The following is a 17,927-nucleotide window of genomic DNA, read 5'->3' on the forward strand; positions in this document are numbered from 1 at the left end:
TGAACGGTGCGATGTTTTTTCAGGCTGTGTAACTGGTTAAAGCTCTTTCCACAGTCAGTGCACTGGAACACTCTCACTCGGGTGTGTGTGTCTCGGTGCTTTTCCAGTCACACTGATGTTTGAAATCTTTTCCCACAGACAGAGCAAACATTTCTCCTTCCACGTTCAAAGCACGATGATATTCAGGTCCTGGTGAATCGAGTGACTCTGTCAGATCTTCACATGATGTTTGGTTTGAGTTTCCCGTCTGTAAATCCTCCCCTCCTAATACCCTGTAAAAGGAGTTTACAAAAGTCATCACTGTAAGTACAGGATAGAAATTCAGAACAGACAATTCTAGTTTCTATGGAACATTCTTTCCTCTCTTGTTCCCCCAAAACTGTAAATCCCCGTCCCACACACTCTCCCTCCTCCCTGTGCTGAAATCCAAACCCATCGCACCATCTCCAACATTTCTTTCCTCCACTCCCAGTTTTCTCCCTCCCTCTACTCTGGTTGGGTTCAGTTCTCCACCCGCTGTGTGCAGAGTGAGAATAAAATCAATGAGTCAATGATTGTCTCTCCTGGTCACTGGGACCCTGAAGCCCCGCCCATTCTCTGTTCCTGCACAAGATGGCCGCGCATGCGCCGTGAGACCCGCCTAGTCCAAGATGGCGGCCGGTGACCCGGATCACCCGGGCGGTCACTGACCGGGCCTGTAACCGGGGAAACACGGGGCCTGTGGCTATTATTCGGGGCCTCAGGCCTACAACAGGTGTTTATAAAGCTTTCAAACTCACCCGCGGGTCCAATCCATCCGCTGCGCTCACAATCTACTCCCGCTTCCCGGCCGCTGACCCGCCTATTCCGCTCAATCCATCACCACCACACTGCGCATGCTCAGAGCACACCAGTTACTGCGCCGGCGCACTGGGCTCCTGTCGTCATTGATAGGGCACTTTCCACCGCGCGGGGAATTCTGGGTTAATTTGCCACCATTTAAAGCCCCAATTGGTGGACACATTTATTGTCATCCCATTGAAATTGGGGCCGGAGGAGCAATGAACAAAATTAATATATAAAGAATTATTGAAATTCCAGCATAGGGGGATCAGACAGGGGCCAGATTTGAAGCAGTCTAAGATGGAGTTGGAGTGCATATGTGTAAATGCACAGAGCGTGGTAAATAACATTGGTGAACTGCAGGCCCAAGTAGCCACATGGGACTATGATATCGTGGCAATAGCAGAGAGCTGGCTCAAACAAGGGAAGGATTGGGAACTCGATATTCCGGGCTACAAGGTATTCAGGAAAGATAGGAAAGGAAAAAAGGAGGGGTGCAGTATTGATCAAATAAACTATTATAGCAGTGGAGAGGGGCGAGGACCACTGCTTTACTTGATGTATATTAATGACTTGGACTTGGCTGTACAGGGCACAATTTCAAAACTTGCAGATGACACAAAACTTGGAGGTATAGTGAACAGTGAGGAGGATAGTGATAGACTTCAAGAGGACATAGACAGGCTGGTGGAATAGGCAGACACGTGGGAGATGAAATTTAATGCAGAAAGATGCGAATTGATACATTTTGGTAGAAAGAATGAGGAGAGGCAATATAAACTGAAGGGTACAATTCTAAAGTGGGTGCATGAACAGAGAGACCTGGGGGTATGTGTGCACAAATCATTAAAGGTGGCAGGGCAGGTTGGGAAAGCAGTTAAAAAGCAAACAGGATCCTGGGCTTCATAAATAGAGGCATAGAGTCCAAAAGCAAGGAAGTTATGATGAACCTTTATAAAACATCGGTTCGGCCTCAACTGGAGTATTGTGTCCAATTCTGGGCACCGCACTTTAGGAAGGATGTGAAGGACTTAGAGATGGTGCAGAAAAGATTTACAAGAATGGTTCCAGGGATGAGGGACTTCAGTTACGTGGATAGACTGGAGAAGCTGGGGTTGTTCTCCTTAGAGTAGAGAAGGTTGAGAGGAGATTTGATCGAGGTGTTCAAAATCATGAGGAGTCTAGACAGAGTAGATAGAGAGAAACTGTTCCCATTGGTGGAAAGGTGGAGAACCAGAGGACACAGATTTAAGGTGATTGGCAGAAGAACCCAAGGCGACATGAGGGAAAACTTTTTTACACAGCGAGTGGTTAGGATCTGGAATGCACTGCCTGAAAGGGTGGTGGAGGCAGATTCAATCACGGCTTTCAAAAGGGAATTGGATAAGTACCTGAAGGAATTTTTTTTCCAGGGCTACGGGGAAAGGGCGGGGGAGTGTGATTAACTGAAGTGCTCTTGCAGAGAGCCGGCATGGGCTCGATGGGCCAAATGGTCTCCTTCTGTGCTGTAACCATTCTATGATTCTATGTGAGAGGTCAAAAACGGAATCTATTTGGTTAGATTTAAGGAACAATAGAGGAGTTATTATGCTACTGGGTGTATACTATAGGCCACCAAACAGTGGGAAGGAGATAGTGAAGCAAGTTTGCAGGCAAATTACAGAAAGATACAGGAACAATGGTGCAGTAATAATGGAGGACTTCAGTTATCCTAATATAGACTGGGATAGTAACAGTGTAAAGGGCACAGAGGGAGAGAAATTCCTGAAATGTGTACAAGAGAACTTTCTCAAACACTGTTTCCAGCCCAATGAGGAAAGAAGCTCGTGCTGGATCTAGTTCTGGGGAATGCAATGGGGCAAGTGGAGCATGTTTCAGTGGGTGAGCATTTGAGGAACGATCATAATGTCATCAGGTTTAGAAGAGTTACAGAAAAGAACAAGGAACAATCAAGCATAAAAATACTTAACCAGAGGAGGGCTAACTTAAATGAGTTAAAAAGGGATTTGGCCCAGGTGGATTGGAATCAAAAATTGGTAGGTAAAACAATAATTGAACAATGGGAGGCCTTCAACAAGGACGTAGTTCGAGTACAGAGTAGACACATTCCCACAAGGGGGAAAGGAGGGGCATCCAAAGCTAGAGCTCCCTCGATGACAAAAGATATAGAGAGGTTAAAATGAGACCGAAAATGAAGCTTATGACAGAATACAGTAGAGAACCAAGTTGAATATAGAAAGTACAGAGGGGATTTAAAAGGGAATAAGCGGGGCAAAGAGAGAGTATGAGACTAGATTAGTGACGTGAGGGAAAACTTTTTTATGCAGCGAGTGGTTAGGATCTGGAATGCACTGCCTGAAAGGGTGGTGGAGGCAGATTCAATCACAGCTTTCAAAAAGGGAATTGGATAAGTACCTGAAGTAAAGAAATGTGTAGGGTTACGGGGAAAGGGCGGGGAGTGGGACTCGCTGAAGTGGTCTTGCAGAGAGCCGGCACGGGCTGAATGGCCTCCTTCTGTGCTGTAACCATTCTATGATTCTATAAAATATTAGAAAGTTTGTGCCACAGAAGCACGAGGTTTATCTGCTTTTATTGATGAATTAAAAAAGCCTCTATTAAAACCTGAGCCAGTGTGTTGTGAGACAAAGAGCCTTGTGTCTAATAAGGGGAATAAAGGCCCACAGCCTCCCCTGGCCCCGGGCCCTGAACAAGGGACTGGAGAAGCTCGCTGCCCTGCGGATCAGACAATCAGCCAGCGCTAGTCCCGCCCCTCGGGCTCCCCGATTGGTTGGAGGACCCGCCACCGGCGCGCTCCTCCAGCCCCGCCCTGCTTGCTCCCTATTGGCCGGAAGCTCCCGTCAATCAGGCCGTGGGCCCGGGTCACGTGTCCCTCGACGACTTTACAAAGAAAGCTTCGTGCGGTCGCCGGGCGGAGCTGCAGGTCAGCGGGGTCGGGAGATTAATAAACTGCGGGTAGGCCGCGCCGCAGGGTTTATAAAGTTGGAGAACGGCCTCAGGCCCGGATGAGATTCCGCGGCCCGGTCTGTGTTCCGCCGGACGGCAGCGGTGAGGCTTTTTCTCAGTGATAGGCCCGAGTTGCACGCCGCCATGCGCGGACTCTCGGCTGTCAATCAACCATCAGCCAGAAGAGGTCGCTGGTGAGACCAGTGAAGAAAGAAAGACTTGCATTTATAGAGCGCCTTTCACCACCACCGGATGTCCCAAAATGCTTTATAAAGTGTAGTCACTGTTGTAATGTGGGAAATGCAGCAGCCAATTAGCGCACAGCAAGCTCCCACAAACAGCAATCTGATAATGACCAGATAATCAATGTTTTTTGTTATGTTGATTGAGGGATAAACACATTGGCTCAGAGACTGGGGAGAACTCCCCTGGTCTTATTCAAAATAGTGCCATAGGATCGTTGACGTCCACCTGAGAGAGCAGACGGGGCCTCGATTTAACGTCTCCTCCAAAAGACAGCACCTCTGACAGTGCCGCACTCCCCTGGAGTGTCAGCCTAGATTTTTGTGTTCAAGTCTCTGGAGTGGGATTTGAAACCACAATTTTCTGACTCAGAGGCGAGAGTGCGACCAACTGAGCCACTGGTTGACACTAAAGAACAAGCAGTTCTGACAAAAGGTCATTGACCTGAAACATTATCTCTGTTTCTCTCTCCACTGATGCTGCCTGACCTGCGAGTATTTCCAACATTTTCTGTTTTTATTAAAGAAACGAGGGAGTGATTGCTGACAGGAAGAATGTTGGGTCGTCCTGCGCATGCGCACCTCCCTGGCGGCTGAGGCGAAACACCGACTCGCCCCCACCTGAGCCACGCACCAGTACCAGATGTTGCGGCTCCGCATGCGCGCCCGGTATTCCAACCGCGGGGTTTTGTGCGCTGAGCATGCGCGTTGTGGACCGATCGGGACGGGCGATTGTGGAGCAGGAGGGAGAACGCTGGGGCCATGAGCACATGCGCGGGACTCAGAGTCAACAGAGCGCTTTCTGGAGCACTGGGTCTTGTGGGTATTACAGCCGCCATTACTGCTGATCCTTTCAACCAACCTGTGCAGCAGCTGGAGCCTGAAAATCAGCTTCACTGCCCCTAGGTTCGGAAAGGGGAAAATTAAACAAGTTTGCCTCTGATCCTTTTCTGAACTCAATTTACAGGGTTATAGAAGTGAAGCAGTTACAGGCGGGAAGCTCAGACCAAACATCACGTCAAGATCTGACAGAGTCACTGGATTCATCAGGACCTGAATATCATCGGCCTTTGCACATGGAAGGAGAAAGCAGCGATCGCAGCGATGACAAACCGCACACGTGTTCGGTGTGTGGACGCGGATTCAGCCGATCACCTGACCTGGCGAGACACGTGCACCGTCACACCGGGGAGAAACCGGGTAAAGGTGGGGACGGCGGAAAGGGATTCAGTTCCCCGTCTGCATTGGAAGTTCAACGGCGCAGTCGCACCAGGGACAGTCCATTCACCTGCTCCGTGTGTGGGAAGGGATTTGTTTATTCATCCCACCTGCAAACACACCAGCGAGTTCACACTGACGAGAGACCATTTCAGTGTTCTGACTGTGGGAAGAGCTTTAAAAGCCCTCAGGATCTGAAGAAACACCAGCTTGTTCACACTGATGAGAGAGCATTTCAATGTTCTGACTGTGGGAAGAGCTTTAAAAGCCCCGGGGAACTGAAGGGACACCAGCGAGTTCATACTGATGAGAGACCATTTAACTGTTCTGACTGTGGGAAGAGCTTTAAAAGCGCCCAGGATCTGAAGGCACACCAGCTTGTTCACACTGATGAGAGACCGTTTCAGTGTCCTAACTGTGGGAAGAGTTTTAAAATCCCCCGGGAGCTCAAGCAACACCAGCGAGTTCACACTAACGAGAGACCCTTTAACTGTTCTGACTGTGGGAAGAGTTTTAAAAGCTCCGGGAATCTGAAGAGACACCAACACCCACACACTGGAGAGAGGCCATTCACCTGCTCCGAATGTGGGAAGGGATTCGCTCGGTCCTCCCACCTCCTGTCACACCAGCGAGTTCACACTGGGGAGAGACCGTTCACGTGCTCCATGTGTGGGAAGGGATACACTCAGCCCTCCGACCTGCTGAGACACCAGCGAGTTCACACTGGGGAGAGGCCATTCACCTGCTCCGTGTGTGGGAAGGGATTCACTGTGTCATCCACCCTGCAGACACACCAGCGAGTTCACACTGACGAGAGACCCTTTAAATGTTCTGACTGTGGGAAGAGCTTTAAAAGCCCCGGGGAACTGAAGGGCCACCAGCGAGTTCACACTGATGAGAGGCCGTTTAACTGTTCTCACTGTGGGAAGAGCTTTAAAAGCGCCAAGGATCTGAAGCGACACCAGCGTCTTCACACTGATGAGAGACCATTTCAGTGTCCTAACTGTGGGAAGAGTTTTAAAATCCCCCGGGAGCTGAAGCAACACCAGCTTGTTCACACTAACGAGAGACCCTTTAACTGTTCTGACTGTGGGAAGAGTTTTAAAAGCTCCGGGAATCTGAAGAGACACCAACACCCACACACTTGACATCCTTCCTAAAGTGTGGTGCCCAGAACTGTACACAAGACTCCAGCTGAGGCCAAAACCCTGCAGCTGTACAAAACCCTGGTTAGACCACACCTGGAGTACTGTGAGCAGTTCTGGGCACCACACCTTAGGAAGGATATATTGGCCTTGGAGGGAGTGCAGCGTAGGTTTACCAGAATGATACCCGGACTTCAAGGGTTAAGTTACGAGGAGAGATTACACAAATTAGGGTTGTATTCCCTGGAATTTAGAAGGTTAAGGTGTGATCTGATCGAAGTTTTCAGGATATTAAGGGGAACAGATAGGGTAGATAGAGAGAAACTATTTCCGCTGGTTGGGGATTCTAGGACTAGGGGGCATAGTCTAAAAATTAGAGCCAGACCTTTCAGGAGTGAAATTAGGAAACACTTCTACACACAAAGGGTGGTAGAAGTTTGGAACTCTCTTCCGCAAATGGTAATTGATGTGAGATCAATTGTTAATTTTAAATCTGAGATTGATAGGTTTTTGTTACCCAAAGGTATTAAGGGATATGGGCCAAAGGCGGGTGTATGGAGTTAGATCGCAGATCAGCCATGATCTCATTGAATGGCGGAACAGGCTCGAGGGGCTGAATGGCCTCCTCCTGTCCTATGATCCTAACTAGTGATTTGTAAAGGTTTAGTGTAACTTCCTTGTTTTTGTATTCAATGGCCCTATTTACAAAGCCAAGTATCCCATACGCTTTCTGAACCACCTCACCAACTTGCCGTGGCACTTTCAAAGATTTGTGATTATGGACCCCCAGGTCCCTCTGCTCTTGCACCCCCTCAAAATAGTTCCATTTAGATTATACGGCCTCTCCCTGTTGTTTCTCCCAAAGTGCATCACTTCACACTTATCCTCATTTAATTTCATCTGCCTTGTGTCTGCTCATTTCACAGTCTGTCTCTGTCCTTCTGAAGTCTGCTACTACTCTGCTCACTATTTACTACGTTGCCAAGTTTTGTATCATCCGTAAACTTTGAAATTGTACACCTATACCCAAGTCCAGGTCAGTTATATATAACAAGAAAAACAATGGTCCTAATCCCGACCCCTGGGGGAACCCACTCCATACTTCCCTCCAGTCAGAAAAACATCCCTCAGCACTGCTCACTGCCTCCTCTCCCTTAGCCAATTATACCCAAATTACCATCAGCCCATTAATTCCCTGTGCTTCTATTCTCCGAGTAAGTCTCTTGTGTGGTATTTTATCAAATGCCTTTAGAAAGTCCATATATACAACATCTGCTGCACTACCTTCATCAACCTTCTGTTACTTCATCAAAGAACTCAATCAGGTTAGTCAGACACGATTTACTTTTAACAAATCCATACTGGCTGCCCCTTATTAACCCATGTTTCTCCAAGTGAGAATTAATTTTGTCCTTGACAATGGTCTCTAGTCGTTCACCCACCACTGACATTAGACTGATTGGCCTGTAGTTACCAGGTTTATCCCTCTCCCCTGTTTTAAACAGGGTGTAACATTTGCAATCCCCCAGTCTTCTGGCACCACTCCCATATATCTGAGGGAGATTGAAAGATTGTGGTCGGAGCTTCTGCTATCTCCACCCTAGCTTCCCTCAGCAATCTAGGATGCATTGCATCTGGACCGGGTGACTTGTTAACTTTGAGTGATGACAACCTATTTAGCACCTCCTTTCTATCTATTTTTATCCAATTTCTCTACTCCCCCCTCCTCTACTGCGACATTAACTTCATCCTTTTCTTTTGTGAAGACAGATGCTAAGTACTCATTCAGTACCTCAGCCACGCCCTCTGCCTCCGTATGATGAGCTCCTATTTGGTCCCTAATCGGCCCCACCATTCCTTTAACTATCCTTTTACTTTTCATATGTTTATAGAAGATTTTTGGGTTCTCTTTTATGTTACCTGCTAATCTTTTCTCATATTGTCTCTTTGCCCTTCTTATATCCTGTTTCAATTTCCCCCGCACTCTCTGTATTCTCCTGGTTTTTGATGGTATTCTGTACCTGACATTTGTCGTAAACCTTTTTCTGTTTTATTTTAACCTCCCTGGATCCTTTCTCATCCAGGGAGCTCCAGCTTTGGATGCCCATCTTTCCTCCTTCTGGGAATATGTTTGGTTTGTACCCGAACTATCTCAGCCTTGAAGGCCTGCCATTGGTCATTCACTGTTTTCCTTTCCATAACTACTTTAAACCTAATGATACTGTGATCACTGTTAACCAGATCCCTCCTGCCCCAGAACCGATGAGAGACCCTTTAAATGTTCTGACTGTGTAAAGAGGTTTCAGAGGTCATCCAACCTGCTGAGTCACCAGCAAGTTCACACAGATCCTCAAAGGAAGATGTTTTAGAAAGGCTGGCGGCACTAAAAGTTCACAGCCATCTCAGAGTAGTGTCCCTTTAATTACAATCTCACAGAACAAGGAGAATCACTGTCCCTTTAACTACCACAAATCCCTGTGTGGAGGAGAGGGGAGATACAGTCGGTCCCAGTAACTGTCGCAGAACAGAATTAGTGACCCTGTCCCATAGGGGCTTGACCCTCCCCACTCCCTGCTTTTCCTCAAGTGTCTCATCCTTAAAATTCTCAGCCTTCTTTTCAAATCCCACCATGGCCTCGCCCCTCCCTATCTCTGTAATCTCCTTCAGTCCCACAACCCCCCCACCCGAGATGTTTGCGCTCCTCGAATTCTGGCCTCTTGAGCATCCCCGATTTTAATCGCTCCACCATTGGCGGCCGTGCCTTCAGCTGCCTGGGCCCTAAGCTCTGGAATTCCCTCCCTAAACCTCCCCATCTCTCTACCTCTCTCTCCTTTAAGACCCTCCTTCAAACCGACCTCTTTGACCTTTTCTAACACTCCTGTGAAGAGCCTTGGGATGTTTTACTACATTAAAGGTGCTTTAGGGGAACATCGGGTCTGATGAAAGGGGGGAACTGATAGAAATCAGTATTTGTAGGGAAATGGTGTTGGGGAAATTGATGGGATTGAGGGCCGATAAATCCCCAGGGCCTGATAGTCTACATCCTAGGGTACTTAAGGAAGTGGCCCTAGAAACAGTAGATGCATTGCTGGTCATCTTCTAACATTTGATGGAATATGGAACAGTACCCATGGATTGGAGGGTAGCTAATGTTACCCCATTATTCAAAAAAGGTGGTAGAGAGAAAATGGGGAATTATAGACCGGTAAGCCTGACATCGGTAGTGGGGAAAATGCAAGAGTCCATTATAAAGGATGTAATAGCAGAGCACTTGGAAAAAAGTGACCGGATCGGACAAAGTCAACATGGCTTTTCAAAAGGTAAATTGTGCTTGACTAATCTACTGAAATTTTTTGAGCATGTAACTGGTAAAATAGATAAGGGAGAACCAGTGGATGTGGTGTATTTGGATTTTCAAAAGGCTTTCGATAAGGTTCCGCATAAGAGATTAGCGTGTAAAATTAAGGCACATGGGATTGGGGGCAAGGTATTGACTTGGATAGAGAACTGGTTGGCAGACAGAAAGCAAAGAGTTGGAATAAATGGCTCTTTTTCCGAGTGGCAGGCAGTGACTAGTGGGGTACCGCAGGGATTGGTCCTTGGACCCCAGCTATTCACAATATATATTAATGATCTGGACGAGGGAACTAGATGTAATATCTCCAAATTTACAGACGACACAAAGCTGGGTGGGCGTGTGTGCTGTGAGGAGGATGCCGAGAAACTCCAGTATGATTTGGACAGGTTGGGTGATTGGGCAGAAGCATGGCAGATGCAATATAACGTGGATAAATACGAGGTTATCCACTTTGGTGTCAAAAACAGGAAGGCAGGTTATTATCTAAATGGCAATAGATTGGGAGAAGGGGAAGTGCAACGAGACCTGGGCGTCCTTGTGCACCAGTCGCTGAAAGTAAGCATGCAGGTGCAGCAGGCGGTTAAGAAGGCAAATGGTATGTTGGCCTTCGTAGCGAGAGGGTTTGAGTACAGGATGTCTTGCTGCAGTTGTACAGGGCCTTGGTGAGGCCACACCTTGAGTATTGTGTGCAGTTTTGGTCGCCTTATCTGAGGAAGGATGTTCTTGCCATGGAAGGAGTGCAGCGAAGATTCACCAGGCTGATACCTGGGATGGCAGGAATGAAGTATGAGGAGAGATTGGGTCGATTGGGCTTGTACTCGCTGGAGTTTAGAAGAATGAGGGGGGATCTCATTGAAGCTTATAAAATTCTAACTGGACTAGACAGACTAGATGCTGGAAGGATGTTGCCGATGGTGGGGGAGTCCAGAATCAGGGGTCACAATCTAAGGATAGGGGGTAAGCCATTTAGGACAGAGATGAGGAGGAATTTCTTCACCCAGAGAGTGGTGAACCTGTGGAATTCTCTGTCAAAGAAGGCAGTTGAGGCCAATTCATTAAATATATTCAAGAAAGAGTTGGATATATTTCTGAAGGCTAAAGGGATCAAGGGATATGGAGAGAAGGCAGGGACAGGGTACTGAATTTGGATGATCAGCCATGATCTCATTGGGCGGAGCAGGCTCGAGGGGCCGAATGGCCTACTCCTGCTCCTATCTTCTATGTTACTGTGACATGTCAGTCTTTTTGAAAGTGCTGTACTACAAAGTATTGATACTTTTACAAAAATAGAATGCTTATGTTTTGTGTTCTTTTGGACTCTTTCTGGGCTTTTGAATAATTTATATTTCAGCCCAAGAAGCTTCTTGGCTGATTGTTGGATTCATGTTGCTTTAGATGCACTATATTACAGAAAGGAAAAATGATTAAAAGATCAGTATGTTTTAACTTGGCTGTAAATAAAGTTTGTTATACATAAAAAAAATAAACCCCAGGGGGACGTGGTCTGCACACACCCCGAGTCCAGCCCCATTATTAAAACACTCAACATTATCCGCTTCACACAAACCCGGGGTGGACCTGAGGCCCCGAACAAGAGCCTCCGGGCCGGGCGTTTGCCCCGAGCAGGGCGGCAGCTGCGGGGCTTTTTCCCGGTGACAGGCCCGGGGTAACACCCGCCATCTTGAGAGGCTCAGGGGGCAGCAGGGCGCATGCGCGGCCCCCTTGGCCAGGAACCAGGAGGAGAGAATCTTGTCAATTTCTATCCTGGACTCACAGTGATGCCTTTTGTAAACCCCTTTTACAGGCTGTGAGAAGGGCAGCATTTACACACCGCAAACTCAGACCAAACATCACATCGAGATCTGACAGTCACTCCATTCATCAGGACCCGATTATCATCGGCCTTTGAATGTGGAAGGAGAAATGTTTGTCTGTTCTGTCTGTGGGAAAAGATTTCAAACATCAGTGTGACTGGAAAAGCACCGAGACACACACACCCGAGTGAGAGTGTTCCAGTGCACTGACTGTGGAAAGAGCTCTAACCAGTTATACAGCCTGAAAAAACATCACACCGTTCACAGCAGGGAGAAACCGTATGTGTGTTCTGTGTGTGGATGAGGCTTCAACTGATCATCCAACCTGGACAGACACAAGGACACCCGCACCATGGAGAAACCATGGAAATGTGGGGACTGTGGGAAGGGATTCCATTACCCGTCCAAGCTGAAAACTCATCAACGCAGTCACACTGGGGAGAGACCATTCACTTGCTCCGTGTGTGAGAAGGGATTCACTCGCTTGTGCATTCTGCAGACACATCAGCGAGTTCACACTGACGAGAGACCATTCAGCTGCACTCACTGTGGGAAGAGGTTCAAGCAGTCATCCAACCTCATTCTGCACCAGCGAGTTCACACTGGGGAGAGCTGTTCACCTGCTCCATGTGTGGGAAGGGGTTCACTTGGTCATCCCACCTGCTAACACACCAGCAAGTTCACACCGTGGAGAGGCCATTCACCTGCTCAATGTGTGGGAAGGGATTTAATCAGTCATCCAAACTGCTGACACACCAGCGAGTTCACACTGGGGAGAGGCTGTTCACCTGCTCCATGTGTGGGAAGGGATTTAATCGATCATCTAACCTGCTGACACACCAGCGAGTTCACACTGGGGAGAGGCCGTTCACCTGCTCCGTGTGTGGGAAGGGATTTAATCAATCATCCAACCTGCTGACACACCAACAAATTCACACTGGGGAGAGGCCGTTCACCTGCTCCGTGTGTGAGAAGGGATTTAATCAATCATCCAACCTGCTGACACACCAGCAAGTTCACATGTGACTGCAGTGTTTGGATTCTGCTCTTAATCACATCCAGGACTGAACCATATTCATTCTGACAGTTGGGGTTTGTTTCTGCTGATGTTAATAACCCTATAGCTGGGCTGGAGTTTAATATTCTGGATATATAGCTGATTGAGTTGTCGGGGCTGCAGTGTTTATTTAAGAACCGCTGTCTCATCTTTCCCCTTAACTTCTGATGAGAGTCCCTGAATTATTTTACAATAAAATTATGAACTTTTACTTCAATCCTAAATTGATCTTTGGTACAAAATCTACAATTCAGTGCCTGAAAGGTTCCACTGATTAACATCTCCAATTAGAAAGTGCTGATTAATTCTCACTGACAATTCTTACTGACTTGCACATTACACACTGTGGCACCTCCATTATCCACCAGAAAGAAGGGGAATGGGAATTGGTGGAGAATCGAGAGTCTCCAAATGTTGCCCCTCCTGTCTGGTACAGCAATCCCCTCGGCACGGGAATGGAGACAAGTCCAGTTACAGTGACGGGATGAGTTAAAGGTATTTACTCAGACGGGCGTAAGGTGGGAAGTGGTGTTCCACGGGGATCGGTGCTGGGACCACTGTTGTTCACCATTTACATGAATGATTTGGACTCGGGAATCAGAAGTACAATTTCAAAATTTGCAGATGGCACTAAATTGGGGGGTGTAATTAATACTGAGGAAGACTGCGATAGCATCCTTGTAGAATTATTCAGTTGTGTTCAGTAAATAGCAGCATCTTTTAATTTGCTTTGACTGATCACATCACTATATAGTTAGGTGAAAAACAGAAATCATTAACAGCACCCAATTTCAGAATTGTCCGATTCAAACTCAACTTCTTCCAAGTACAATCTAACATTTCAAAAATTGTAATGGATGTAGGCGAGATATTAGGACTGTTGTCTAACACAATCCAAACACAGTGACACACAGACAGATGGGCAGGTGTAGCTTCACAGCGAATCCTTTCAAGCCTCACTGAAAAGTGGCAGACTGGCAATCCATTGTTCACTAATGGAGTTGTGATCTTTGTAAATTAAGAAAGGAAATGCATGGAAATGTGTCAAAGTGTTGATTAACAGAGTGGGGCATCATCTCCCTTTGATTTCTATTTCTGACACCAGGCAACAGAAAAAGGTCATTACAACACGACATAAACAGACTCTTCAGGTGTGAGACATCAGACTTCAGAACAACACGTGTGCCAGCTCTGGCCACAAACCTCAGTACAGTCAACCTTTCACCAGCTGCAGCCCTGATTAAATAACTAGTAGTTTAACATGTCTAGTAGAGCTTTTGTATCAAAATAGAAGAAATGTATTTGTGACACACACACCATTAATAATTACATCACAATGTGATTGTGAGGCTTGATTATCGTCTCTTTAACCTGAGGTGTCCACCGGTCGAGGAAGGTATCCACCGGTCGAGGAAGGTATCAAGTGAACCGGTGGACACCGCCTGCTCCCTCTCCAGGGCCACCCGGGCAGGGACAAGACCACGGGAGAGAGGCAGGCAGCCAGAGTGACCCCCCCAATGGGCCCCGGCCATCCTGGGCCTACAAATTGCTGTTTTCGCCAGGCCCAAGAGCAGGTCCAGGAGAAGATCCTCCGACTTACCCACCCCCCTCCACACCGGGCGGCCAAAGATTAGGGGCATGGGGCTAAAGTGTAACCAAGAGTTGAGGAGCAGCCCCTTCAGGTAACTATACAGGGGCTGCAACCTCTCACACTGAATATATACACGGCCCATGGACTCCTCTAGGCTGCAAAAAACACATCTGGATTTGGAGTCCGGAAAGGAGTTTAAAAACTGTTGCACACGACAGCTCCCTGCAACAGTCTCCACCCCAGATCCCCAATGGTGCAGGGAAGGACCCCCGCATAGAGAGCCCTCCATTGGGGAACCTCGCCTCCGCCGGACAGCAAGATGACCCGCCCGTCTGATTGAGATTGGGCAATAAACAAATGAATCAATAAATGATACAGAAACCCGAGTCCCCGGGTCCTCAGCCCTGGTGTGAAGTACGCTGGCCACCAATTTTCCGTTACTAACTCGCACCTCAGGCCCCGCCCAGTCTGGTTTAATTACTAAATGTTTTCTAACTCAGGTTCAGGCCTGTCATTGTGAGGGAAACAAGGCCTCAGTTATTGGTGTGTCCCACCCGAGAGGCTTTAATAAACTGGCAATAAGATTTTTATTTTAAAAGCAGGAAAGAGGTGAAAAACGCCACTAGCGATGCCTCAAAACTCACGGACAGAGAAATCCACTTCATCAGCGCCCCTGCCACAGGACTCAATATCCACCCCCTCCACCACTGGTGCACTGTGTCTGCAGTATGTACGGTCTACAAGATGACCATGGTCAGGCCCTGTGAAGTCAAAGGTCAGGCAGCAGAATGGATGGAAAGATCGCAACAAACTTCCCTTAACTCCAACCCTCTGATTTCTGTTTTGTAGCCATCTTTCCATCCATTCTGCTGCCTGGTCCTTCACTCCACACGGCCCGACCTTGGTCATCTTCTAGATCTTACATACTGTTTATGGATAGCAAGCTGGTTACAGAACAGAAAACAGAGAGCAGGGGTTAAGAGTGGCAAAAGGTGGGAAGTGGTGTTCCACAGGGATCGATGCTGGGACCACTGTTGTTCACCATTTACATAAACGGTTTGGACTCGGGAATTGGAAGTCCAATTTCAAAATTTGTCAATGACACCAAATTGGGAGGTAGAGTTAATACTGAGGAAGACTGTGACAAAATCATGGGTTAAACTCTCTCTCTAACAGCACTGTGGGAGCAACTTCACCACACGGACTGCAGCGGTTCAAGGCGGCAGCTCCTCACCACCACCTTCACAAGGGCAACTAGGGATGGGCAATAAATGCTGGCCTTGCCAGCGACGCCCACATCCCATGAACGAATATTTAAAAAATGCAAGACTTCCAGAATGGGAGGGCAATTAGCAAATTAATTTTAAGAAAGGTGGTGCATTTTGGTAGGAAGAATAAGGAGGCCACACACTACTTAGAAAATAAGAGTCTAAATGGGGTAGAGGAGCAAAGGGATCTCGGGGTCCAGATACACAAATCACTAAAAGTAGCGACGCAGGTTAATGAGGCCATAACAGGAGCAAACAATGGACTGGGGCTCATTTCTAGAGGGATAGAATTAAAAAGCAGAAAAGTTATGTTAAACTTGTATAGGACATTGGTTAGACCACACTTGGCGTACAGTGAACAGTTCTGGTCTCCATATTATAAAAAGGATATAGAGACACTGGAGAAAATGGAAAAAGGCTTTGCAAGGATGATCCTAGAACTGAGAGGATATACTTATCAGGAAAGGCTGAACAGGCTGGGGCTCTTTTCTCTAGAATAAAGAGAAGGCCGATGGGTGACCTGATCGAGGTCTTTAAGATTATGAAAAGGTTATATCGGGTGGACCTGGAGAAAATGTTTCCACTTGTGGGGGAGTCCAAAACTACAGGTCATAAATATAACACAGTCTCTAATAAATCCAATGGGGAATTCAGGGGAAACTTCTTTACCCAAAGAGGTCAGAATGTGGAACGTGCTACCACAAGGAGTAGTTGAGGTGAATAGCACAGATACATTCATGGGGAAGGTAGATAAGCACATGAGGGAGAAAGGAATAGAAGGATATGCTAATAGGGTTAGATGAAGAGTGGTGGGAGGAGGCTCGTGTGGAGCAGAAACACCGGCATTGACCAGTTGGGCCGAATGGCCTGTTCCTGTGCTGTAGACTCTGTAATTCTATGTAACTCTGTGTAACTATGTCTTCTGACTCCTGACATAGCTGGAAAAGCTTTTACTATTATTACCACAATTGTGCACCATCTTCCAAAAGATCTCTGAGCCTCTCTAATGGCTGCTTTTGACTCCCTCAATTGTGGGTGATATTTGTCTCCATTCTCCTGTAAACAGAACTCACCTTGATCTGAACTGGGTTCAATGTAAGACAGTTCGGGGAGTCAGGCATCATTCACCCCTAGACCTACGCTGGCCGGTAAAACCCCAGACGGTTCCTCAGTAAGGATTCCTCTGGTTCCTCGCCCTATATTTGTCAGGATACTGAAGCCCAGCTTCCTTACCGTCCACTCCTGGAGGCCCCACTCCTGGCGGCCCCACTCCCTGAGCCTACAACCTTCAGCAGGGTCAGTGGTGGAGTTCCACAGCAGGAGTGATCCCAGAGTAACTGTGGGGATCGCACCCCGTGGATGTTCCAGGTCATGTATTTTTAGTTATCCTGGTGACTAACACACACACATCAATAAAACAGGGAATTCCTGGAAACACGCTGCAGGTCCTTCTTTATCTGGAGATCAAATGTCTGTTGTATAATTGTACCAGCAGTTAACTGGCTCCTGTGAACTCCTCCGTCTGCTATTTTAATGCAGACTTTAAACAATTTATATTTTCACCTGCCTTACAATGGTAGACTCAGGACTGTCACACAAACACTTTAATCTTCATAGAATAATTGCCAGTCATTTTTACACTGGAAACTTAAACCTGTTTCACTTTCAGTCAGGAACAGGTCGCAGTTTTACACCTCTTCTTCTTAGGCAGTCCCTTGGAACCGTGGATGACTTGCTTCCACATTAAAAATGAGTTCTTAGGTGACTGATGAGTCCAATGCGGGACCTACAGTCTCTGTCACAGGTGGGGCAGATGGTGGTTGAAGGGGCGGGTGGGTGGGGTGCTTGTGGTGACGTGCACTCCTTGCGCTTGGCTTCCACTTGCTCCCGGCGAAGAGACTCGAGGTATTCGGCACCTTCCCGGATGCTTCTCCTCCACTTTGTGCGGCCTTGGGCCAGGGATTCCCAGGTGTCGGTGAGGATGTTGCACTTTTTCAAGGAGGCTTTGAGGGTGTCCTTGAAGCGTTTCCTCTGCCCACCTGGGGCTCTCTTGCCGTGTCGGAGCTCCGAGTAGAGCGCTTGTTTTGGAAGTCTCGTATCGGGTATGCGGACGATGTGACCCGTCTATCGGAGCTGATTGAGCGTGGTCAAAGCTTCGATGCTGGGGATGTTGGCCTGAGCGAGAACACTGACGTTGGTGCGCCTATCCTGCCAATGGATTTGCAGAATCTTGCACAGGCAGCGTTGGTGGTACCTCTCCAGTGCTTTGAGGTGCCTGCTGTACATGGTCCATGTCTCTGAGGCATACAGGAGGGTGGGTATCACTGCTGCTCTGTAGACCATGAGCTTAGTGCCAGGTTTGAGGTCCTGGTCTTCAAACACTCTCTTCCTCAGGTAACCGACGGCTGCACTGGCACATTGAAGGCGGTGTTGGACTTCGTCATTGTG

At 47.6% G+C, this 17,927-nt stretch overlaps 1 protein-coding gene across 1 annotated transcript; it reads left to right on the forward strand.

Moving 5' to 3' along the window:
* The first annotated feature begins 1,122 nt into the window (after positions 1–1,122).
* LOC147119258 (uncharacterized) lies at positions 1,123–12,642 on the forward strand. Its single transcript, XM_085984058.1, is given in 4 exon segments — positions 1,123–1,281; positions 5,222–6,391; positions 11,892–12,174; positions 12,177–12,642. Coding segments are annotated over 4 exon segments (2,025 nt in total). The 3' UTR covers positions 12,590–12,642.
* The last annotated feature ends 5,285 nt before the right edge of the window (positions 12,643–17,927 follow it).

This window comes from Somniosus microcephalus, chromosome 4 (assembly GCF_052327205.1).
Source record: "Somniosus microcephalus isolate GS21.2 chromosome 4, FLI_Smic_1.0, whole genome shotgun sequence".
NCBI classification, from domain to species: Eukaryota; Metazoa; Chordata; class Chondrichthyes; order Squaliformes; family Somniosidae; genus Somniosus; species Somniosus microcephalus.